Source organism: Alosa pseudoharengus, unplaced genomic scaffold (genome assembly GCF_046254945.1).
Source record: "Alosa pseudoharengus isolate Yale_2024_CS ecotype anadromous, Long Island Sound unplaced genomic scaffold, YU_APseudo_1.1 YU_APseudo_1.1_scf_11, whole genome shotgun sequence".
In the NCBI taxonomy this organism is placed as follows: Eukaryota; Metazoa; Chordata; class Actinopteri; order Clupeiformes; family Clupeidae; genus Alosa; species Alosa pseudoharengus.
This window is the reverse complement of record NW_027468576.1, coordinates 6,112,501-6,130,000: the sequence shown is the minus strand read 5'-3', so window position 1 is coordinate 6,130,000 and position 17,500 is coordinate 6,112,501. Positions and strand designations below refer to the sequence as shown.

Sequence of the window (17,500 nt, the reverse complement as noted above, 5' to 3'; positions counted from 1 at the left end):
GCTACTGGTTTTCCACATGACATCAGAGCAGCAGAGTTCACTGCCAGGGCATGGTTCAGAGTCAGCCATGCTCTCTGTCCACCCAAACGGCCAGCACTGGTCTGCAGACTTGTATCTGTCCCCCTGTAATACAAAGTGGGTTCCTTGGAGACCCCCAATCACATTGGGTAGAGTGGACAGATGCTATGAAGGTGTACGCTGTGTGCTCTTACTGTCAGCACTCTCCAAAAGCAATAACCACAGAATTGGTACAGTGTGTGTGTGTGTGTGTGTATTGAATCTCAAGCAAGAGCAGCTTGCAGAAAGACAAAGAAAGAAGCAGACAATGGATGTCATACCAAGGCTGTCTACCTGACAAATGTTATATCTGTGGGTAGTGTTAAAGCTCAGCCTGATATAGTTTTGTGGTTACTCTGCATATAATTAAATTGCATAAAGTTTCCGAGAGCTTCTTGATTTTTTACTCCCATTAATTAAATAAATAAATACCGAACCAATTTAAATAATGCTGAAATACGAACAGGAGCACAACACAAATGTTTATTGGATGTTTGAGTGTTTGACATTTTAAAGGCAAGCATAGACACCTGTGCTACTATTCCATAAGGCCACTGTCCAGCCAGGCTGTCTGTCCTCTCCTCTGTGCTGTGAGGGAAAAGCAGGGAGAGGGGGGGGGTGAGAGAGGGAGTGAAAGAGAAAGAGAAGGTCATGGCTAGAGCATAATGAGCTTTTGATAGCAGAAACCTGATGACAGAGAAACTTTATTTTGCAATTAGTCAGGAGGCCAGTCAATGTTATTAACAGTTAAGCTGCGGGGGTTTCTCAGTGGCCCTGTGTGAGAATGAGAATGTTGTTTGTGTGTGTGTGTGTGTGTGTGTGTGTGTGTGTGTGTGTGTGTGTGTGTGTGTGTGTGTGTGTGTGTCTGTCTGTCTGTCTGTCTGTCTGTCTGTCTGTCTGTCTGTCTGTCTGTCTGTCTGTCTGTCTGTCTGTCTGTCTGTCTGTCTGTCTGTCTGTCTGTCTGTCTGTCTGTCTGTCTGTCTGTCTGTCTGTCTGTCTGTGTGTGATGAAAGGGGTGTTGTACTGTGACAAATAAGGAGAGGTTTGCACTCTGGTGTGCCTGTGAATTTGTGTTACCCTCACAACCTTTATCTCTCCCTCCCTCTCTCTCTCTCCCTCCCTACATCTCTCTCTCTCTCTCTCTCTCTCTCTTCAAGACCAACTTTGCACTTTCTCACACCCTTGGCTTGTTTAGTCTACAGTATTTGGGCACATTTACACTCTATGCTACATGTGGGAGAACTTTTATCAGCATTCTAAAGATAACAGAATGTGCCCATGTCTATTCCTTGAACTCACTGACCTCAAGCTCCTCTCTGCCCCCCTTCCCTGCTCCCCAAAGGAAAAGAGGGGGAAGAGTAGAAAGTGGAAAATGTTGTGCTTTAGCTATATAGATAGATTCTCTCCCTTTTGGGGTCTATTTCATTTTCTTTTCTTTCTCTTTTTCTCCTTTTTTCTTTCTCTCTCTCTGTCTCTCTTTCTCTGTCTCTCCCCCTCTCTCTCTCTCCTCTCTCTCTCTCTCTCAATTCAATTCAATGCAACAAGCTTTATTGGCATGAATGTAAATTTTACAGTGTTGCCAAAGCATTCACTCTCTCTCTCTCTCTCTCTCTCTCTCTCTTTCTCCTTTTTTCTTTCTCTCTCTGTCTCTCTTTCTCTGTCTCTCTCCCCCCCCCTCTGTCTCTCCTCTCTCTCTCTCTCAATTCAATTCAATTCAATTCAACAAGCTTTATTGGCATGAATGTACATTTTACAGTGTTGCCAAAGCATTCACTCTGTCTCTCTCTCTCTCTCTCTCTCTCTCTCTCTCTCTCTCTCTCTCTCTCTCTCTCTCTCTCTGTGTGTGTGTGTGGGTGTGTGTGTGTGTGTGTGTGTGTGAAAGAGAGAGAGTATGTACTGTACTTCTTTTCTTTTCCTGGCTCATTTTTTGCTGGGGTTATGTTGTGTAATGACACACTATCCTCCATTTCCTCTGGACTGTGGAGAGAAAACAATAAGTCCTTGCTCATAAATGACTAACCTTTAGACCTTAATATCCGAGATGGCTGCCGAGGTCTTTCATGGGCCTCAGAGGTCTGTCATCAATACATCAATACGCCCTCATAAGCCTCCGACTTGTGGGGTGCCTTTGAAATGCCTCTCATTGTGATCAGCTAAGCCACCATTAGCTGGCGAGAGAAGTTATTGACTGTAAGTCCTACACTCAAAGTCACTGCTTTTGTGGGCTTCGATGCTGGCCCAGTGTCCCTGGAGGTGAGAGGAGACTCTATCGGTCAGTTGAAGGCTCCATACAAACTGGATTGTTGCATAAGCCCTTGTGGGACATCTTTCTAAGCGAAAATCTCTCTCTCTCTCTCTCTCTCAGACCCAGCAGCAGTGGACGTGGACCAGTATGAGCTTCCTGCGCTGGCTGATAGCCTGAGGGGGTACCTCCAAGACCTGGTCTCTCCCATCATACCTGCAGTGGTGTATAGCGAGCTCATGTACACAGCCCAAGGTAAGAACAGCCTTCTCAGGGTCCGCCTGCTCAGCCCAGACGCCAGCTCTGCAGTGGAATGGGATTTCTCCTTGAACTCCACTCTGTTGAGTCAAGGAAAGCAATTAAAATGCAGCTAGTCATTTACATGAGTCATTTAAATCTGAATTGCACCCACACTGAAGTGGGGGATGCTCAATAGCGCACTGTAAAGATTAATGGGGCCCTGGCTGTTTAAGCAGTTTTACAGCAGCTATTTGCAGTTGGCTTTTACGTTGTATTTCTGTAGAATCAACTTCTCAACCTGAGCAATTTACAGTTGGAGAAACTGAGTTGCAGAGTTGGACTATTTTCCTGCAGTTAACGATGGCCACACTTACTTGTACTTACCTGATAACCTGCTTACGTGCCAACGTGCAGAGATTTAAATATCCTTCTCCCTTTCATATATGAAGTACATGGAATAAGCTGTGTGTGTGTGTGTGTGTGTGTGTGTGTGTGTGTGTGTGTGTGTGTGTGTGTGTGTGGTCGTTTGTTGTCAGCATGTCGAAGGGTGTGTCCACACACACACCACACACACACACACACACACACACACACACACACACACACACACACACACACACACACACACACACATACACACACACACATACACTTACAGACCTCCTCACGCACATTTATTTTGACACACTCACACACACTCATGCACACATCATTTGGTTGCTCTCGAGTAGTGCCTGACTTAAGGACAGTCTGAGTCAGTTACATAAGCACTCCCCGCCACCCCCCCCACACTCTCCTCCACTGTCTCTAGCCGTCTTTTTTTCTCTTTCTCTCTCCCTCCCCCTCTCCTGCTCTTTCTGTATCACCTCTTGTTCTCTCCCTTCTCCATCCCTCTCTTTCTCCCACTCGCTTGCTCCCCTCCCCGTGCCAGATCCGTGCCAGATCCGTGCCTGCTTCTGCTTCAGTTTGCCTGGCGCCCTGGCGCCCTGTTTCCTTCTTCCTGTCCCTGCACGGATGAATAAGTGCTCAGCCCAGGACGGGGCCTGCAGACTCCACCACGCTCCCAGGACCTGTGTGTTTACCCGGGGGGGGGGGGGGGGCTAATGGGCTGTGCTGCATTGTGTGCCAAAAATGCCCCCAGGAGCTGCCGGCGTTTAGGCCCTCACACAACGCTGTTTTTTTGAAACCGCTGTATTTGGAATGTTTGTCTCTTTATCGCAAATTATTGTGAAGCCTCTGCACCGTCACACAGTCATCGACTGGCCTGACATACTGTATGCACTACAGCGCTTTCTTTCGGTTTCACCTCTTCGTGTGGACGCGACCGTTGTCGTTAAAGGTGTGAAAGCAGTAAGAAAAAATATACCTGATGGTTTCGCGTGGACGTGACCTGAGTCACGGTCAGTCATGGGGCTTTGGCTCGGGGAGGACTCCGGGTTGCGCTTGTGTCTGACGTCCAGCCGGCCTCTTACTAAAGAGTGGCGACTCTTTGGCGGCCATCCCATTCTGCCAATTTCTTGATGAAGTCACGGGTGGTGCGGTGACGTGGTCTGAGAGGAGAGACTCTCGCTCATTGGTTTTATCGTTGTAATGTAATCAACCAGGTCTCTGATCCCTCCTGGAAAGCTTGTGAAACCCAATTAAACTATTTGCCCTTCATCAGAATCTTTGCTCGAAAAACTACGCTGTTACCAGGAAAGAGCTCTCTGAATCAGGCCATGTCACACCAAGTGTATTTGTGTGTAAATGTCCATGCATGCACGTGTGTGTGTGACGTGTGTGTGTTTAAGAGATGTTATGGCTCTAATGGTGTGATAAGCGATCTATTGCTAAGAACACACACACACACACACACACACACACACAGAGGCAGGCCTCTCAGGTACCCATCTGGCCGCTTGCTTGGGAAAGTACTCTCCTGCAGGCGCATTGTTCCAGGCTATCTGCCTGCTCCCTGTCAGCCCACCTCCTGGCTCTAGCTCTGCCCACGAGCTCCTGCTGGGCCAGTACGCAGAAGGCCAAGTTCCCAGATTTGCCCCCCTCCGAGCAGGGGTCAGCCAATATCAATACCGGCTAGCAGGAAAGATGAGGGGGGTCGCCAGAGTGGGCAGTGTGTGGGTGTGGTTGTGTGTGTGTAATGTCTGTGGTCAAGCAGAAGGGGCATGACCAAGGTCAATGTGCTGATCTCTAACGTGCTGGCAGATTGTCTGGCTGGGCTCCATCCCTGGTCACCTCCATGGCCACTCAGCCAATCAGTGACCTTTGAACCCACAGCTCTTATCCTCTATAAGCAGCGACGTCTTGTCTTAACCAGCCGCGGCCCATAACGGGCCAAGCCCCGCAGAGCACAGGTCATGATTTATGAGGAAGAGGAGTGGACAGAGGAGACGGAGAGGGCAGGCCAGCAGGAGAGAGGGAGAGAGGGAGAGGGAGAGAGGCATGTCAGGTGCACACTGCATCCAGGATTGGTTTTTCATTTCACACAGAAATGACTGTCAAACATGCAAGATGGGATGGATGGATGTGTGTGTGTGTGTGTGTGTGTGTGTGTGTGTGTGTGTGTGTGTGTGTGTGTGTGTGTGTGTGTGTGTGTGTGTGTGCGTGCGTGCGTGTGTGTGTATATGTGTGTGTATTTGTGTGTGCGGGTGCGTGCATGTGCAATCAAATATAATTTTAAGGTCTGTGCTTGGTGGAGCAAAAAAGAGAGAGAGAGTGAAAGAGAACGAGACAGAGAGAGAGAGAGAGAGAGAACATGAGGAGAGACTGAGAGAGAACACTTAAATCTCTTCTGCCCCTTAAGATAAATACACTGGGCTTAAATCCAAGAGGGTTCAATAGTTGAAGGAATAGGATGCACTCCAAACATCAATAAATCCATATTTTGACAGCTTGATAAATGGCATCAAGCCAAAACACTCAGCAATTTCTGCAGCTCCTCTTCTAGACCTTTACAGTCATAAAGTTAATAAAAAATGAGCAAGTGCAATTACGTAATAAAAATAATATTGATTGATGCATTTCTGCCTCTTTATTATTATTACTGCATTTTACATAATATACCATAATAATATCCATGCAGTGTGGTCATGGGCCAACAGAGATGCTGTGGCCATTGTTTGAGGCTGAGCCCAGAGGATATGCTGTGTGGAGACCCTGACCGAGCAGAGCTGACCAGAGCAGACCAGAGGCACAGATGTTGTCCTGTTTACTGTGGGAAAGCCCATCAGCGGGCTCCTGGTCAATATGTCAGGGCCTGACTAAATAAGGGCTTTGTCTCCAGAACGGCTGCAGACAATAGGGCATGGGGCAGCCTCACGCAGGGGGGGGGGGGGGGGTTCGGGGCTGCCGGACTCCAGAGACCCACGCAGCAACAGACTGCAAGGGCAGCACAGGAGACACACAATGCTCATCTGCCAATGACAATGACATCTCCCAATGACCAAGAAAATGGCATTGTTTGATTTGTGTGTGTGTGTGTGTGTGTGTGTGTGCTCATGTTTGCATGGCATGCGTATGGCCGCTGTGTGCATGCACACATGTGCATGTTTATTTATATACATGTGAAAATGTGACACATAGACATGATAAGCCATTGTTAGGTATGTGCATACATTATGTCTGTGTGTGTGTGTGTGTGTGTGTGGGCGTGTGCGTGTGCGTGTCTGTGTGCGTGTGCGTGTGCGTGTGTGTGTGCGTTTGTGTGTTTGTATGTGCTGACTCCTCATGTCTTATGGTGTTCCAGTGCCTTTGGCCAGACAGACCCCAGACTCCTGACTATTCTGATTGTCTGCCAGCTTATCTAAATTTAGACATAAACATGCACACACACCCACACTGAAAATCACACCACCTCCCCTCACACATCAAGACAAAGTCACCGTGCTGACATTAATGTATGATATGGTCATAAGTGACTAGAGGGGAAAGGAGATAGATTGCAATTTCCCTTTGTCTCATTTTAGCTGTTTTAATAAATACTATTAAAACATAGTTTATTTGCTTGCAATGTGTAACCAGAGAGTAGTTTACATTTTACATGCATCATTACAAGCCTATGTGCATCATTAGTTATCAGTACAAATGCTTGCTCTTGTTTTTTGCTCCAGAGACCCAGAGCATGGAGGAGTGTGGCCAGCAGCTGAAGAAAATCCTGGAGTCCCCCAGCATGCCTCAGGCCAACCACCAGCTCCTGGTGCACCTCACTCGGCACCTGAGCAGGGTGGGCCAGAGTGGGGCGCAGGGCCAGGCGAGTCCCAGGCTTCTGGCCCAGGCCTACAGCGAGGCCGTGTTCAAGCACTCCCACTGCAGGTGAGATCCTCAGAGAGGCTCAGTCTCCTCATCCCCACGGGGCGCTCACGGAGCTCCATGCATTATCACTGAACTCAGTAGTGCCTCACTAATGCTTCAGTAGTGCCTCACTAGTGCTTCAGTAGTGCCTCACTAATGCTTCAGTAGTGCCTCACTAGTGCTTCAGTAGTGCCTCAGTAGTGCCTCAGTAGTGCTTCTCTTTACTCAGATGCTTTCCCACAATCATAATAATGCTATTATTACTCTGCCAGTATGCATTTCATGTGATATTTGTCTTAGCATCAAATAAACACCACTAAAGTGAGTGACATTTTCACTTGGAGAAGAAAAATATTAGCATATTGCGCCACGTGGTTCTGACAGTTCACGAGGTCTTTTGGAAAATGAAAAATATTGTTTCTCTCGTGTTTCACAAGAGATTTCCCACTCCCTTGCATTCTCTGTTTCTCTGTTGACATGCCTTTTCAATAAGAGCTGCCTGCCAATGGGTCAGAACGTATAATATTTGTCCAGGCTTTGTTACATATAATGCCGCTTGTCAGGGCAATTGAGCGTGCAGTCACACCACCACATGTAGGCACGCTTACAAACACACAGACACGCATAAAGACGCCCTTACTCAACGAAATACACACTCATGGATATACATTGATTCTGTGGCTTGTCCTAGTCTTACCATGAATTTTTCAGGCCGCCACACCATACCCACTTTCTCACACACACACACACACACACACACACACACACACACTCACACACACACACATATGCAGACACTCACACACGCACGCATGGCACACACGCACACACGCACGCACGCACCATGCACACACAGACACTCACACACGCACGCACACACACACTCACAGTGCCTTTATCTTGCAATCTTTTGTTTGTCTGACCCCCTTCATTTGTACTGGCCATCAGAGTGAGGCCAGTGGGCATGAGTCCCAGTCCAGCTCCAGGTCTTAGAGTGGCTTCACCAGAGCCATGTCTTATATGACGCACACTGGGCCTAACTGTGGCCATTACCATGCATGCAGCATGCTGGCTGCCCTCTCCAAAGCGTCCGAGTGCTTCAGAGCGGGAGGCACAGGGGCGGCTTTGTCCTCCTCCGGGCAGCTCCCTGACCCGTCCCCTCCAGCACGTCTGATTAGGTTGGAGGCTGTTGTCTCAGCGCCAGCACTGACAAGACCAGGGGACTTTCCCCACCGCTCACAGTGCCTCCACCACACAGTCACAGAGAAGGAGAGAGAGAGGGAGAGAGAGGGAGGGAGAGAGAGAGAGAGAGGGAGGGAGAGAGAGAGAGAGGGAGGGAGAGAGAGAGAGAGAGAGAGGGACGGAGGGAGAGAGAGAGAGGGAGAGAGAGAGAGAGAGGGAGAGAGAGAGGGAGGGAGAGAGAGAGAGAGAGAAATCAAATCGGATTTCTCCCAAATAGGGCTGGGATAAACGATTATTTTTTAAACGATTAATCTAGCAATTATTTTTTCGATGCATCGATTAATCTAACGATTCATTTTTTCAGTCCGATTCGATTTCGATTCGATTATCGATTATCTCCTCATTAATTGGCTAATAGCAACTTATACATGTTTATTTACATATCTGAATGAATTAAACATGAATTCTTTAACATTGCAATATATGTTTATTGCTCTTACGATTCCAAAATAAAAGACTATACAAGTGCAAAGTAATGCATTCTTCGTCAGAGGTAGCATTCAATAAAGTTCAGTAGTGTATAGGTCTAATTGAGTGCCTGTCACTTTAAGACGTCTTGCAATTAACATTAACACAGTTAAAAGGCTGCTGATGTGTTTATGCAATTCATAACGTAGTTAGTTCAAATAACGGTTCGTACTTCCTTGGGACAAGCACTTTTGAGTCTTGGAAAACACCTTTCCATTTACATCGGGATTTTGCAAACATTCAGAGTCAATAAAATGAGCCCTGCATGAGTAACGAAATACAAGCAGCTGTAAGTAAGCATGCTAAACTTGACATCCAAACATAATTCTAACATTAGCTTTGAGATACTGCTTGATTGCATACTGTAACTTAACTTAGTTTAGTCTCCTCAATGTACTATGTTGTGATAAGACCTTAGCAGAGTTTACTTTAACTTTAATGCAGCAGTTTTGAACAAATTTGCGCTGCATGGTCACGATGCTAAGCGGATTTAATAGCAATTTAGCCCACTGTGTTCTATGCAGTGCTTCTATGTGGCAACAACAATCCTTCAACAATCGTGAATATCTTGTTAAATGCACATGCAGAGGAGGAGCAGCAGGCTCGTTGCGAGAGAGAGCGGGCGGGGCGAGGAAAGGCTGTGTGAGTAAAAAGTGCAGCTCAATTAAATTATTTTATCTTATCTTTAATTTAAATAGTACAACATCAATGTGTGCTGGCCGGTTTTTATACAAATATTAAGCAGCACACGTTATGCTTGACGAATCGACGCGCATATTTTTTGGGGGCATGGCCACCACTTGTGCATAGGGCCCAGAATTTGGTGCTACGCCCCTGCACACCCTAATAACTAAACATGTAAACCAAACAAAAAAAGGAAAAATATTTGCTTGTTTTGTTGATTTCAAAAAAGCATTTGATTCAATTTGGCATGAGGGATTATATTATAAACTTTTACAAAGTGGTGTAGGGGGTAAAGTATACCAGTTAATAAAGATAATGTATTCTGAAAACAAAAACACTGTGAAAATTGGCGACAGAATTACAGAATCCTTCACTCAAAAAAGAGGAGTAAGGCAGGGCCCACTTCCCCGATAACGACGGAGACACGCTCTTAAGAGGGTTTTCTACGATTCATCTTACGATCGTTCGTTTGGTTTTTCCGACTGTTTCCCGAACATGCTCGTAGCGTGAATGCGCGTGCACTGCTCTTAAGATGCTCTTAAGGGGAGCTGTCCACGTTAATAGTTCTGAAATATCCTCTGATTTGACGGTGATGATGTCAGGTGACTGCACGTCACACCTATAGGCCTACCATTTAAACTTCGGATCTACACATTAATTCACATCAATACGAAAATAGAAACACTTTGACATCTGCATGTAAGCATCCCAAGTAGGTTATATACCACACAGAGACATAAATAATTGTAATTATTTTAAGATTAGATTGTTGCACCATGCAATAATTTTTCGCAGTGCCACTTAAGAACACGTTTGAAGATAAGAAAGAAGTCGAGTAAGAAAGAGAGGAAATGTGCTTAGATTTTGATGCAGTAGGCTACAGACTAAACCACATGTTGCTTTCTCTGCTTTTTACCTCATAGGCCTAATAAAATATTCACTTAGCAAAGATAATGTCAAACTATTCTGGCAACGTCTCGTTTCATAACTTTATTGCATTTTTGTCCGCTTTTCATCACATTATTATGACCATTAAATGTAGGCTATTTTGCACGCTAAAATCTGATTCATCACAGGTAAACACAACAAAGAATGGGAACGTAAGTTGGATTATGTATTCTAAGTTGTAATTCCTCTGTATGTCCTGTTGGTGACCTCAGTGAGAAGTACTGTTAAGACGGTCTTAGCCGGTAACGAGTACTCTGGAGCACTCGTAGATCTACGAGTGTTTTCACGATGCTCTTAAGCTACGATGGTTTCGGGAAACAGTCGGCAAATCTTAAGACGTTCGTAAGAGGGACTTTACGACGCTCTTAGGCTTAAGATGCTTTCGGGGAAGTGGGCCCAGGGCCCACTTCCCCGATAACGACGGAGACACGCTCTTAAGAGGGTTTTCTACGATTCATCTTACGATCGTTCGTTTGTTTTTTCCGACTGTTTCCCGAACATGCTCGTAGCGTGAACGCGCGTGCACTTCTCTTAAGACGCTCTTAAGGGGAGCTGTCCACGTTAATAGTTCTGAAATATCCTCTAATTTGACGTGATTTGACGGTGATGTCAGGTGACTGCACGTCACAGCTATAGGCCTACCATTTAAACTTCGGATCTACACATTAATTCACATCAATACGAAAATAGAAACACTTTGACATCTGCATGTAAGCATCCCAAGTAGGTTATATACCACACAGGGACATAAATAATTGTAATTATTTTAAGATTAGATTGTTGCACCATGCAATAATTTTCGCGGTGTCACTTAAGAACACGTTTAAAGATAAGAAAGAAGTCGAGTAAGAAAGAGAGGAAATGTGTACAGTAGGCTTAGATTTTGATGCAGTAGGCTATAGCCTACAGACTAAACCACATGTAGCTTTCTCTGCTTTTTACCTCATAGGCCTAATAAAATATTCACTTAGCAAAGATAATGTCAAACTATTCTGGCAACGTCTCGTTTCATAACTTGATTGCATTTTTGTCCGCTTTTCATCACATTATTATGACCATTAAATAGGCTATTTTGCACGCTAAAATCTGATTCATCACAGGTAAACACAATAAAGAATGGGAACGTAAGTTGGATTATGTATTCTAAATTGTAATTCCTTTGTATGTCCTGTTGGTGACCTCAGTGAGAAGTACTGTTAAGACGCTCTTAGCCGGTAACGAGTACTCTGGAGCACTCGTAGATCTACGAGTGTTTTCACGACGCTCTTAAGCTACGATGGTTTCGGGAAACAGTCGGCAAATCTTAAGACATTCGTAAGAGGGACTTTACGACGCTCTTAGGCTTAAGATGCTTTCGGGGAAGTGGGCCCAGGGCTGTAGCCTCAGTCCAACACTGTTCAATATCTACATCAATGAGTTAGCGGTGCAGTTGGACCAGTCTACAGCTCCTGGCCTTGCCCTACATGAGAAAGAAATCAAATTCCTCCTCTATGCGGATGACCTGGTGCTGGTGTCTCCCACTGCACAGGGGCTACAGCAGCAGCTGGACCTGCTAGAGAAATACTGTCAGCACTGGGCCCTGACAGTAAATCTAAAAAAGACAAATATCATGATTTTCCAAAAGAAGCCCAGATGTCAGGAACACAGATACAATCTAGGCAGCACCGCCCTAGAGCACACGATGCAGTACACTTACCTTGGCTTAATCATGACTGCATCGGGGAGTTTCAGCATGGCAGTGAATGCACTAAAAGAAAAAGCTCGCAGAATGCACTAAAAGAAAAAGCTCGCAGAGCCCTATATGCAAAAAAAAGAAATTTCTGGAACATAAACATACCTATTAAAATCTGGTGCAAAATATTTGACTGTGTAATCCAGCCCATTGCGCTGTACCGAAGTGAGGTATGGGGTCCACTCAGTGAGCATAGCTACACTAGATGGGACAAACATCCTATAGAAAGCCTACATGCAGAGTTCTGCCGATTGATCTTAAAAATCCAAAAGAAAACACCAAACAATGCATGCAGAGCAGAACTAGGCAGATTCCCATTGGCCATCAACATGCAAAAAAGAGCCCTCAAATTCTGGATGCATCTCCAAACAAGTCCCACTGACACACTGCATTTTAATGCAGTAAAAACTCAACATCTGAACCCTGAAAAGAGTCCTCTGAGTCAGCTTGTACTGAGACTAACTAATCTCCCCCTAACAAACATTAATAACTTCTCTCAGACAGTCAATAAAATTTGAATACCAATTGGAAGAATATCTCTTTACTGTTAGAGATATAAAGCAGAGACAGATCCTGACCAAATACAGTCTCAGTGACCACAGTCTAGCCATAGAAAAGGGCAGACTGAGAAAATCCTGGTTGCCAAGAGAGCAAAGAATATGTGGTCACTGCATAACAGGTGAGGTTGAGACTGAGGTGCACTTTCTTCTTCACTGTGAGAAATATACAACTATACGTAAGTCATACTTTGACAGGCTTACAAGCCTAATCCCAGGGTTCAGAAATCTAGAACAACAAGAAATAATGGCAGTCTTACTCGGACAGCATGGACAGACAGCAAATCTTGCTGCCAAATACGTAACCGAATGCCATAAGGCAAGGGACAGTGGTTAAATAATTAAATAATTAAATAATCATTACTTTTATATGGCACCTATCCATATAGTTACACAGACAAACACCATACATACACGCAGCCACGCACACACACACACACACACGCATGCACGCACGCACGCACACAAACACACACACACACACTAGTTTGTCTGTTAATCTTGGATGCGTATCTATTTGCTATGTACTGTATTCCAAGCATCCTCTATGTAAATGTATGTCTAAATGTATGTTCTGCTTTGGCAATGCAAAAATATTTGTCATGCTAATAAAGCTCACTTGAATTTAATTTAATTTAATTGAGAGAGAGAGAGAGAGAGAGAGAGAGAGAGAGTGTGTTATATTATGCATCCAGCATTCTTTTTGTTTAGGCATCAGATTCAGCCAGGGTCACATCTCCATCATAGGACTAGAATTATGGAAGATTCTCAAGTAAATAAACATCTTTATCTGCTTCGTTGAGCCCAAGCAGAGAGAGTTCCCAGAGAGAAGTGTGTGCAAATGAGGGTTTGGGTGTTTGGTTTTCTGCACTGTTATCACTGTCCTGCATGACTGAGTGGACATTGATATGGCACTTGAGTGTGATACTGAGAGCCTCTCCACAGGACACGTCATGCTCCTCTTTTCTCCTTCCAATACTTCAATATATTGATGTCCAATATGATTTCTCTCCGTTTCATCTCTCTCCATCTCTCTCTCTTGCTCTTTTTCCCCTCTCTCTATCTCCATCTCTCTCTCTTGCTCTTTTTCCCCTCTCTCTATCTCCATCTCTCTCTCTTGCTCTTTTTCCCCTCTCTCTATCTCCATCTCTCTCTCTTGCTCTTTCCCCCCCTCTCTCTCTTCCTCTGCAGTGCGGACGTTAACACCGAGCACCATGTGAAGATCCTGGAGGCTCTGATCGTGGCTGGAGGCCTAACTGAGATACAAGCCGCCCCTGGTAGGCCCCACTTTCTTATGCCAGCTCGCACATTACCATCCATGCGCTCCACTTCATCTTGTCCACATGTGGACTTTGCCACAATCCCTAATGGTGCACACTAAATGAACCACACAAACATACAATCACAGTACAGTTTGTTTTAGATGGTTCGCAGATGAGACAATGACAAATTTTTACCTATTGCTGCAAAGAAATGTTCAGTGGAAATTTCCTCTAAGACACACCACACACACACACACACACACACACACACACACACACACACACGCACATAGAGATTTCACCCTGCTATTATTCGGGGATGTTCTCCTGGCGGCCCCACGTGTCTGATGGCTGTGCAGCGTGTGCTTGTGTGTGTGTGGAGCTAGTGCGCTGGCGTGTGTGTGTGGAGCTAGTGCGCTGGCGTGTGTGTGTGTGTGTGTGTGTGTGGAGCTAGTGCACTAGCGGAGGTGCGCTGCTGCTCTCATCTGCACATCTGAGCGCCTCGGAGGGGGCTGGAAGGTGGTGAGCTCATGCAGATCTAAACTCGGCCCTGGCCAGCCCTCTGAGGTCACCTACTTGGACTGTCCTGCCTTGGCACTGGTGGGAGGCAGTTTAAGAATATCTGCCCTGGTGTCTCTGGATAATTCCACATCCTTCAACTGGAGATCATCTGAAAATAATTATACAGTATAAGGATGAACAAAATTTTAAACATCACCAGGCACAATACCTAGAATATTTGTTTGATTAAAAGGACATTTTCAGAAACAATAATGCACATGCATTACACACAGAGCTTTTTCTGTTCAGACACAAACTCCATGCAATGGCTCTGTGACGTTCAGTTCTAGCACTGGAGGACGTGCTAGATGTCTGTCATGCATGAAGAAAGGCTTTTGCTGGGCTTGCACACTTTAGACTGTGGTTGTTGGATCTAAACCTTTCACTGCTGGTTCCCATACTTGAATGCAGTGTCACAGTGTATGTAGGTTTTCTGTCATTCAGTTACTTGAAATACGAACTTCACTGAGGTCTGGCAGGCGCTCACACATGGAAGGGTTGAGAGAGAGGGAACTCTGGGTAATGCTCCCTTGGCCGAGGCCTGCCTTGGTTTAGCCGTCCTCGGTTCCTGGCAGACCTCAGTTATAATGATCCCGCTTTTCCTGTCAGGGCTGTTGGCAGCAAGTCCTTTACCCCCCCCCCCTACCTCCTCCTCCCCCTCCCCTCCTCTCCTCTCCTCCTCTCTCCTCTCCACTCCTCTCCACTCCCCTCCCCAGGTCTTCTCTGTGGTTTAATGAAAAGGCCTGAACTGTTGCCCAGCCCAGTGGAGTTTATTTAACTTATGTATTTCTCACAGAGGGAAAATGACTCGGGCCCCTTCCTCCCTGCCGCATCACACAATCAAAACAACTGGGCCTTGGCTTCATGGGAAGACCAGAGCTACCGGAACAAATTGCACAGGCGTAGAGAGAGTCCTTCTCCAGTAGTTTTGCATTGGACTAATACATTTTATTTTCAACAGTGCTATAAAATATTGGGTTGTGAAAAAGCACAAAGCTATTTTTACAGGCAAGAGGGATGTCTTGAGTGAGCACTTAGCCTTCCCATGTGGCCTTCCGGGACATTGACTCTGGAGCCAGTGTGGCCACTGCAATGGAGAAACGTGGTCTAGCATATGCACGCAAACATGACCTGTGTGGGGGTTGGAGGGTTACCTTTATTTGTATCAGAGACGGAGACAATTTTCATATTTCTTTTAGCCAATCAAAGACAAAGACAGCCTTCAAATAATTTCTATGCATCTATTCTCCATGCATTCCAAATGATTGTTGTTCTATGCTAATGTTGCATATCGCTTAAAATATGGTGGATGGGATTTTGGAAGGTTTCTTGGCACATGACACTTTGACCAGTACTACTTGATGGGGTGGAGTGTGTGTGTAGGGGGGGGTGGTTGGGGCGGGGCTGCCAGGGGGTCAGGCCCTGCACTCAGGGGGAGCAGCAGGAGTGGCGCCCCTTTAATCAGCCGTTATGACACCCCTGTTTGAGGGGAAGGATCAATGGGCTCGGGGGCCGCAGGACAGGGCAGATTTATGGCTGAGCCAGCACTGGCCACTCAGGGGTCAGGCCTCTGGGGACACTTGGAGTGGAGTGGAGTGGGGCTGTCCCTGGACTGGGCTGGACTGGACTGGACCAGTCTGGGGGTGGCCCTGCGGACGTCAGGGGCTGGGGTTAGTTCTTGACGGGGGCTGGACAGTCAGACGACCCAAGACAGAGCTTAGATTATTGCTCAACTGGCTATTTTGATGTGTTCTCTGTGTATTTGTGCTGTTATGCAGGCTGCATTCTTATGTGTTGGGCTCACAGGGTCAAGCGTCATGCCAAATGACCCGCACACATGCGAGGCGGCAGTGTGCTTTTATTGGACTTTGGGCTCCTTTCATGTTGCGTTGGCCGATTGGTGGCCGCACTCCGCACACTGCAGTGTCATTATCTGTTATATCTGGAGTGCCATGGTTACGCCTCTGTCATCCCAGCCTCTGCGGTCAGTGTCTCCGTGAGTTACGGACACAAACATTTGGATGTATTTTGTTTAGGCATGAGAAAATGCCGACACAGCTCTTAGGAAGGGTGTAAAGGGTTGGGTTATGTGTGTGTGTGTGTGTGTGTGTGTGTGTGTGTGTGTGTGTGTGTCTGTGTGTGTGTGTGAGTCTGTGTGTGTGTGTGTGTGTGTGTGTGTGTGTGTGTGTGTGTGTGTGTGTGTGTGTGTACGTCTTAGGGTTACTTGCTCATGATACTAAATTGTGTGTGCTGCCGTGCATACAGCGCTTTATAGCCTGAGGAGAGAGCAAGGTCAAGTTCACGTGTGAGTAACCTTTCCTCCCCTACAACGCTCCCTCTACCCCACACACACACACACACACACACACACACACACACACACACACACACACACACACACACACACACACACACACACACACACAGAGAGAGACATACACAGTAACCCTGTCGATCCTGAGACTACATTAGCAGAGGTCAGAGGTCAAAGTAGCCCTGGAGTCACACACACTCACGCACATGCACACACTCACACTCACATTATACACATATACAAGTATGGAGAAAAAATGCAAAGGCTTGTGTGTATGTGTGTGTATGTGTGTGTGTGTGTGTGTGTGTGTGTGTGTGTGTGTGTGTGTGTGTGTGTGTGTGTGTGTGTGTGTGTGTGTGTGTTCAGTGAACCCAATCCTCTGCTCATATCCTGTACCACATTTGCACACATTGCAGGCAGCCAATCTGTCAGCCATTAAGACCTAGCAATATTCTAAACTCTCTCTCTCTCTCTCTCTCTCTCTCTCTCTCTCTCTCTCTCTATTTCTTGTTCTCCCTCTCTCTCTCATTCTCCCTCTCTCTCTCTTTTCCCCTTCTTTTTTGGGGGCTTTGTTGCTGCTTGTTGTCCCTCCTGGAGGCACGCAATACCCACAGCTCTGCCCACAGCTCTGCCCCCGTCCCCCGGCTGCACGTTGTCCCAGTAATGTGCTCCAGCTTGGGGAGGTGTGTTGGTGCTTAGAGTGCTTAACACTGTGCTTAGAGAGCAGCCTCTAAACGGGCCTGCATCAGACTTGTCCCTGCCCGATGACTGGACCTGTCAGAGGCTGATGAATTCATTGTGGCTGCGCTGTGATGGAGTGGAGGTGGAGAGGGGGAGGAGGGGGCGGGGGAGGAAGATGAGGAGAGTTCTAGAACAGATATCACATCCCCTTGAACTTCTCTCTCC

At 46.3% G+C, this 17,500-nt stretch overlaps 1 protein-coding gene across 1 annotated transcript in view; it reads left to right on the top strand.

Annotated features, from left to right (window-relative positions):
• Positions 1-17,500, top strand: part of pik3r3b (phosphoinositide-3-kinase, regulatory subunit 3b (gamma)) — a 104,613-nt gene that overhangs the window by 17,982 nt on the left and 69,131 nt on the right. Inside the window, exons 3-5 of the mRNA XM_076277831.1 lie at positions 2,423-2,554; positions 6,646-6,847; positions 13,649-13,734. Of these exons, the coding sequence (XP_076133946.1) occupies positions 2,539-2,554; positions 6,646-6,847; positions 13,649-13,734 (304 nt within the window). The 5' untranslated portion in view covers positions 2,423-2,538. The remainder of the gene's footprint in view (positions 1-2,422; positions 2,555-6,645; positions 6,848-13,648; positions 13,735-17,500) is intronic.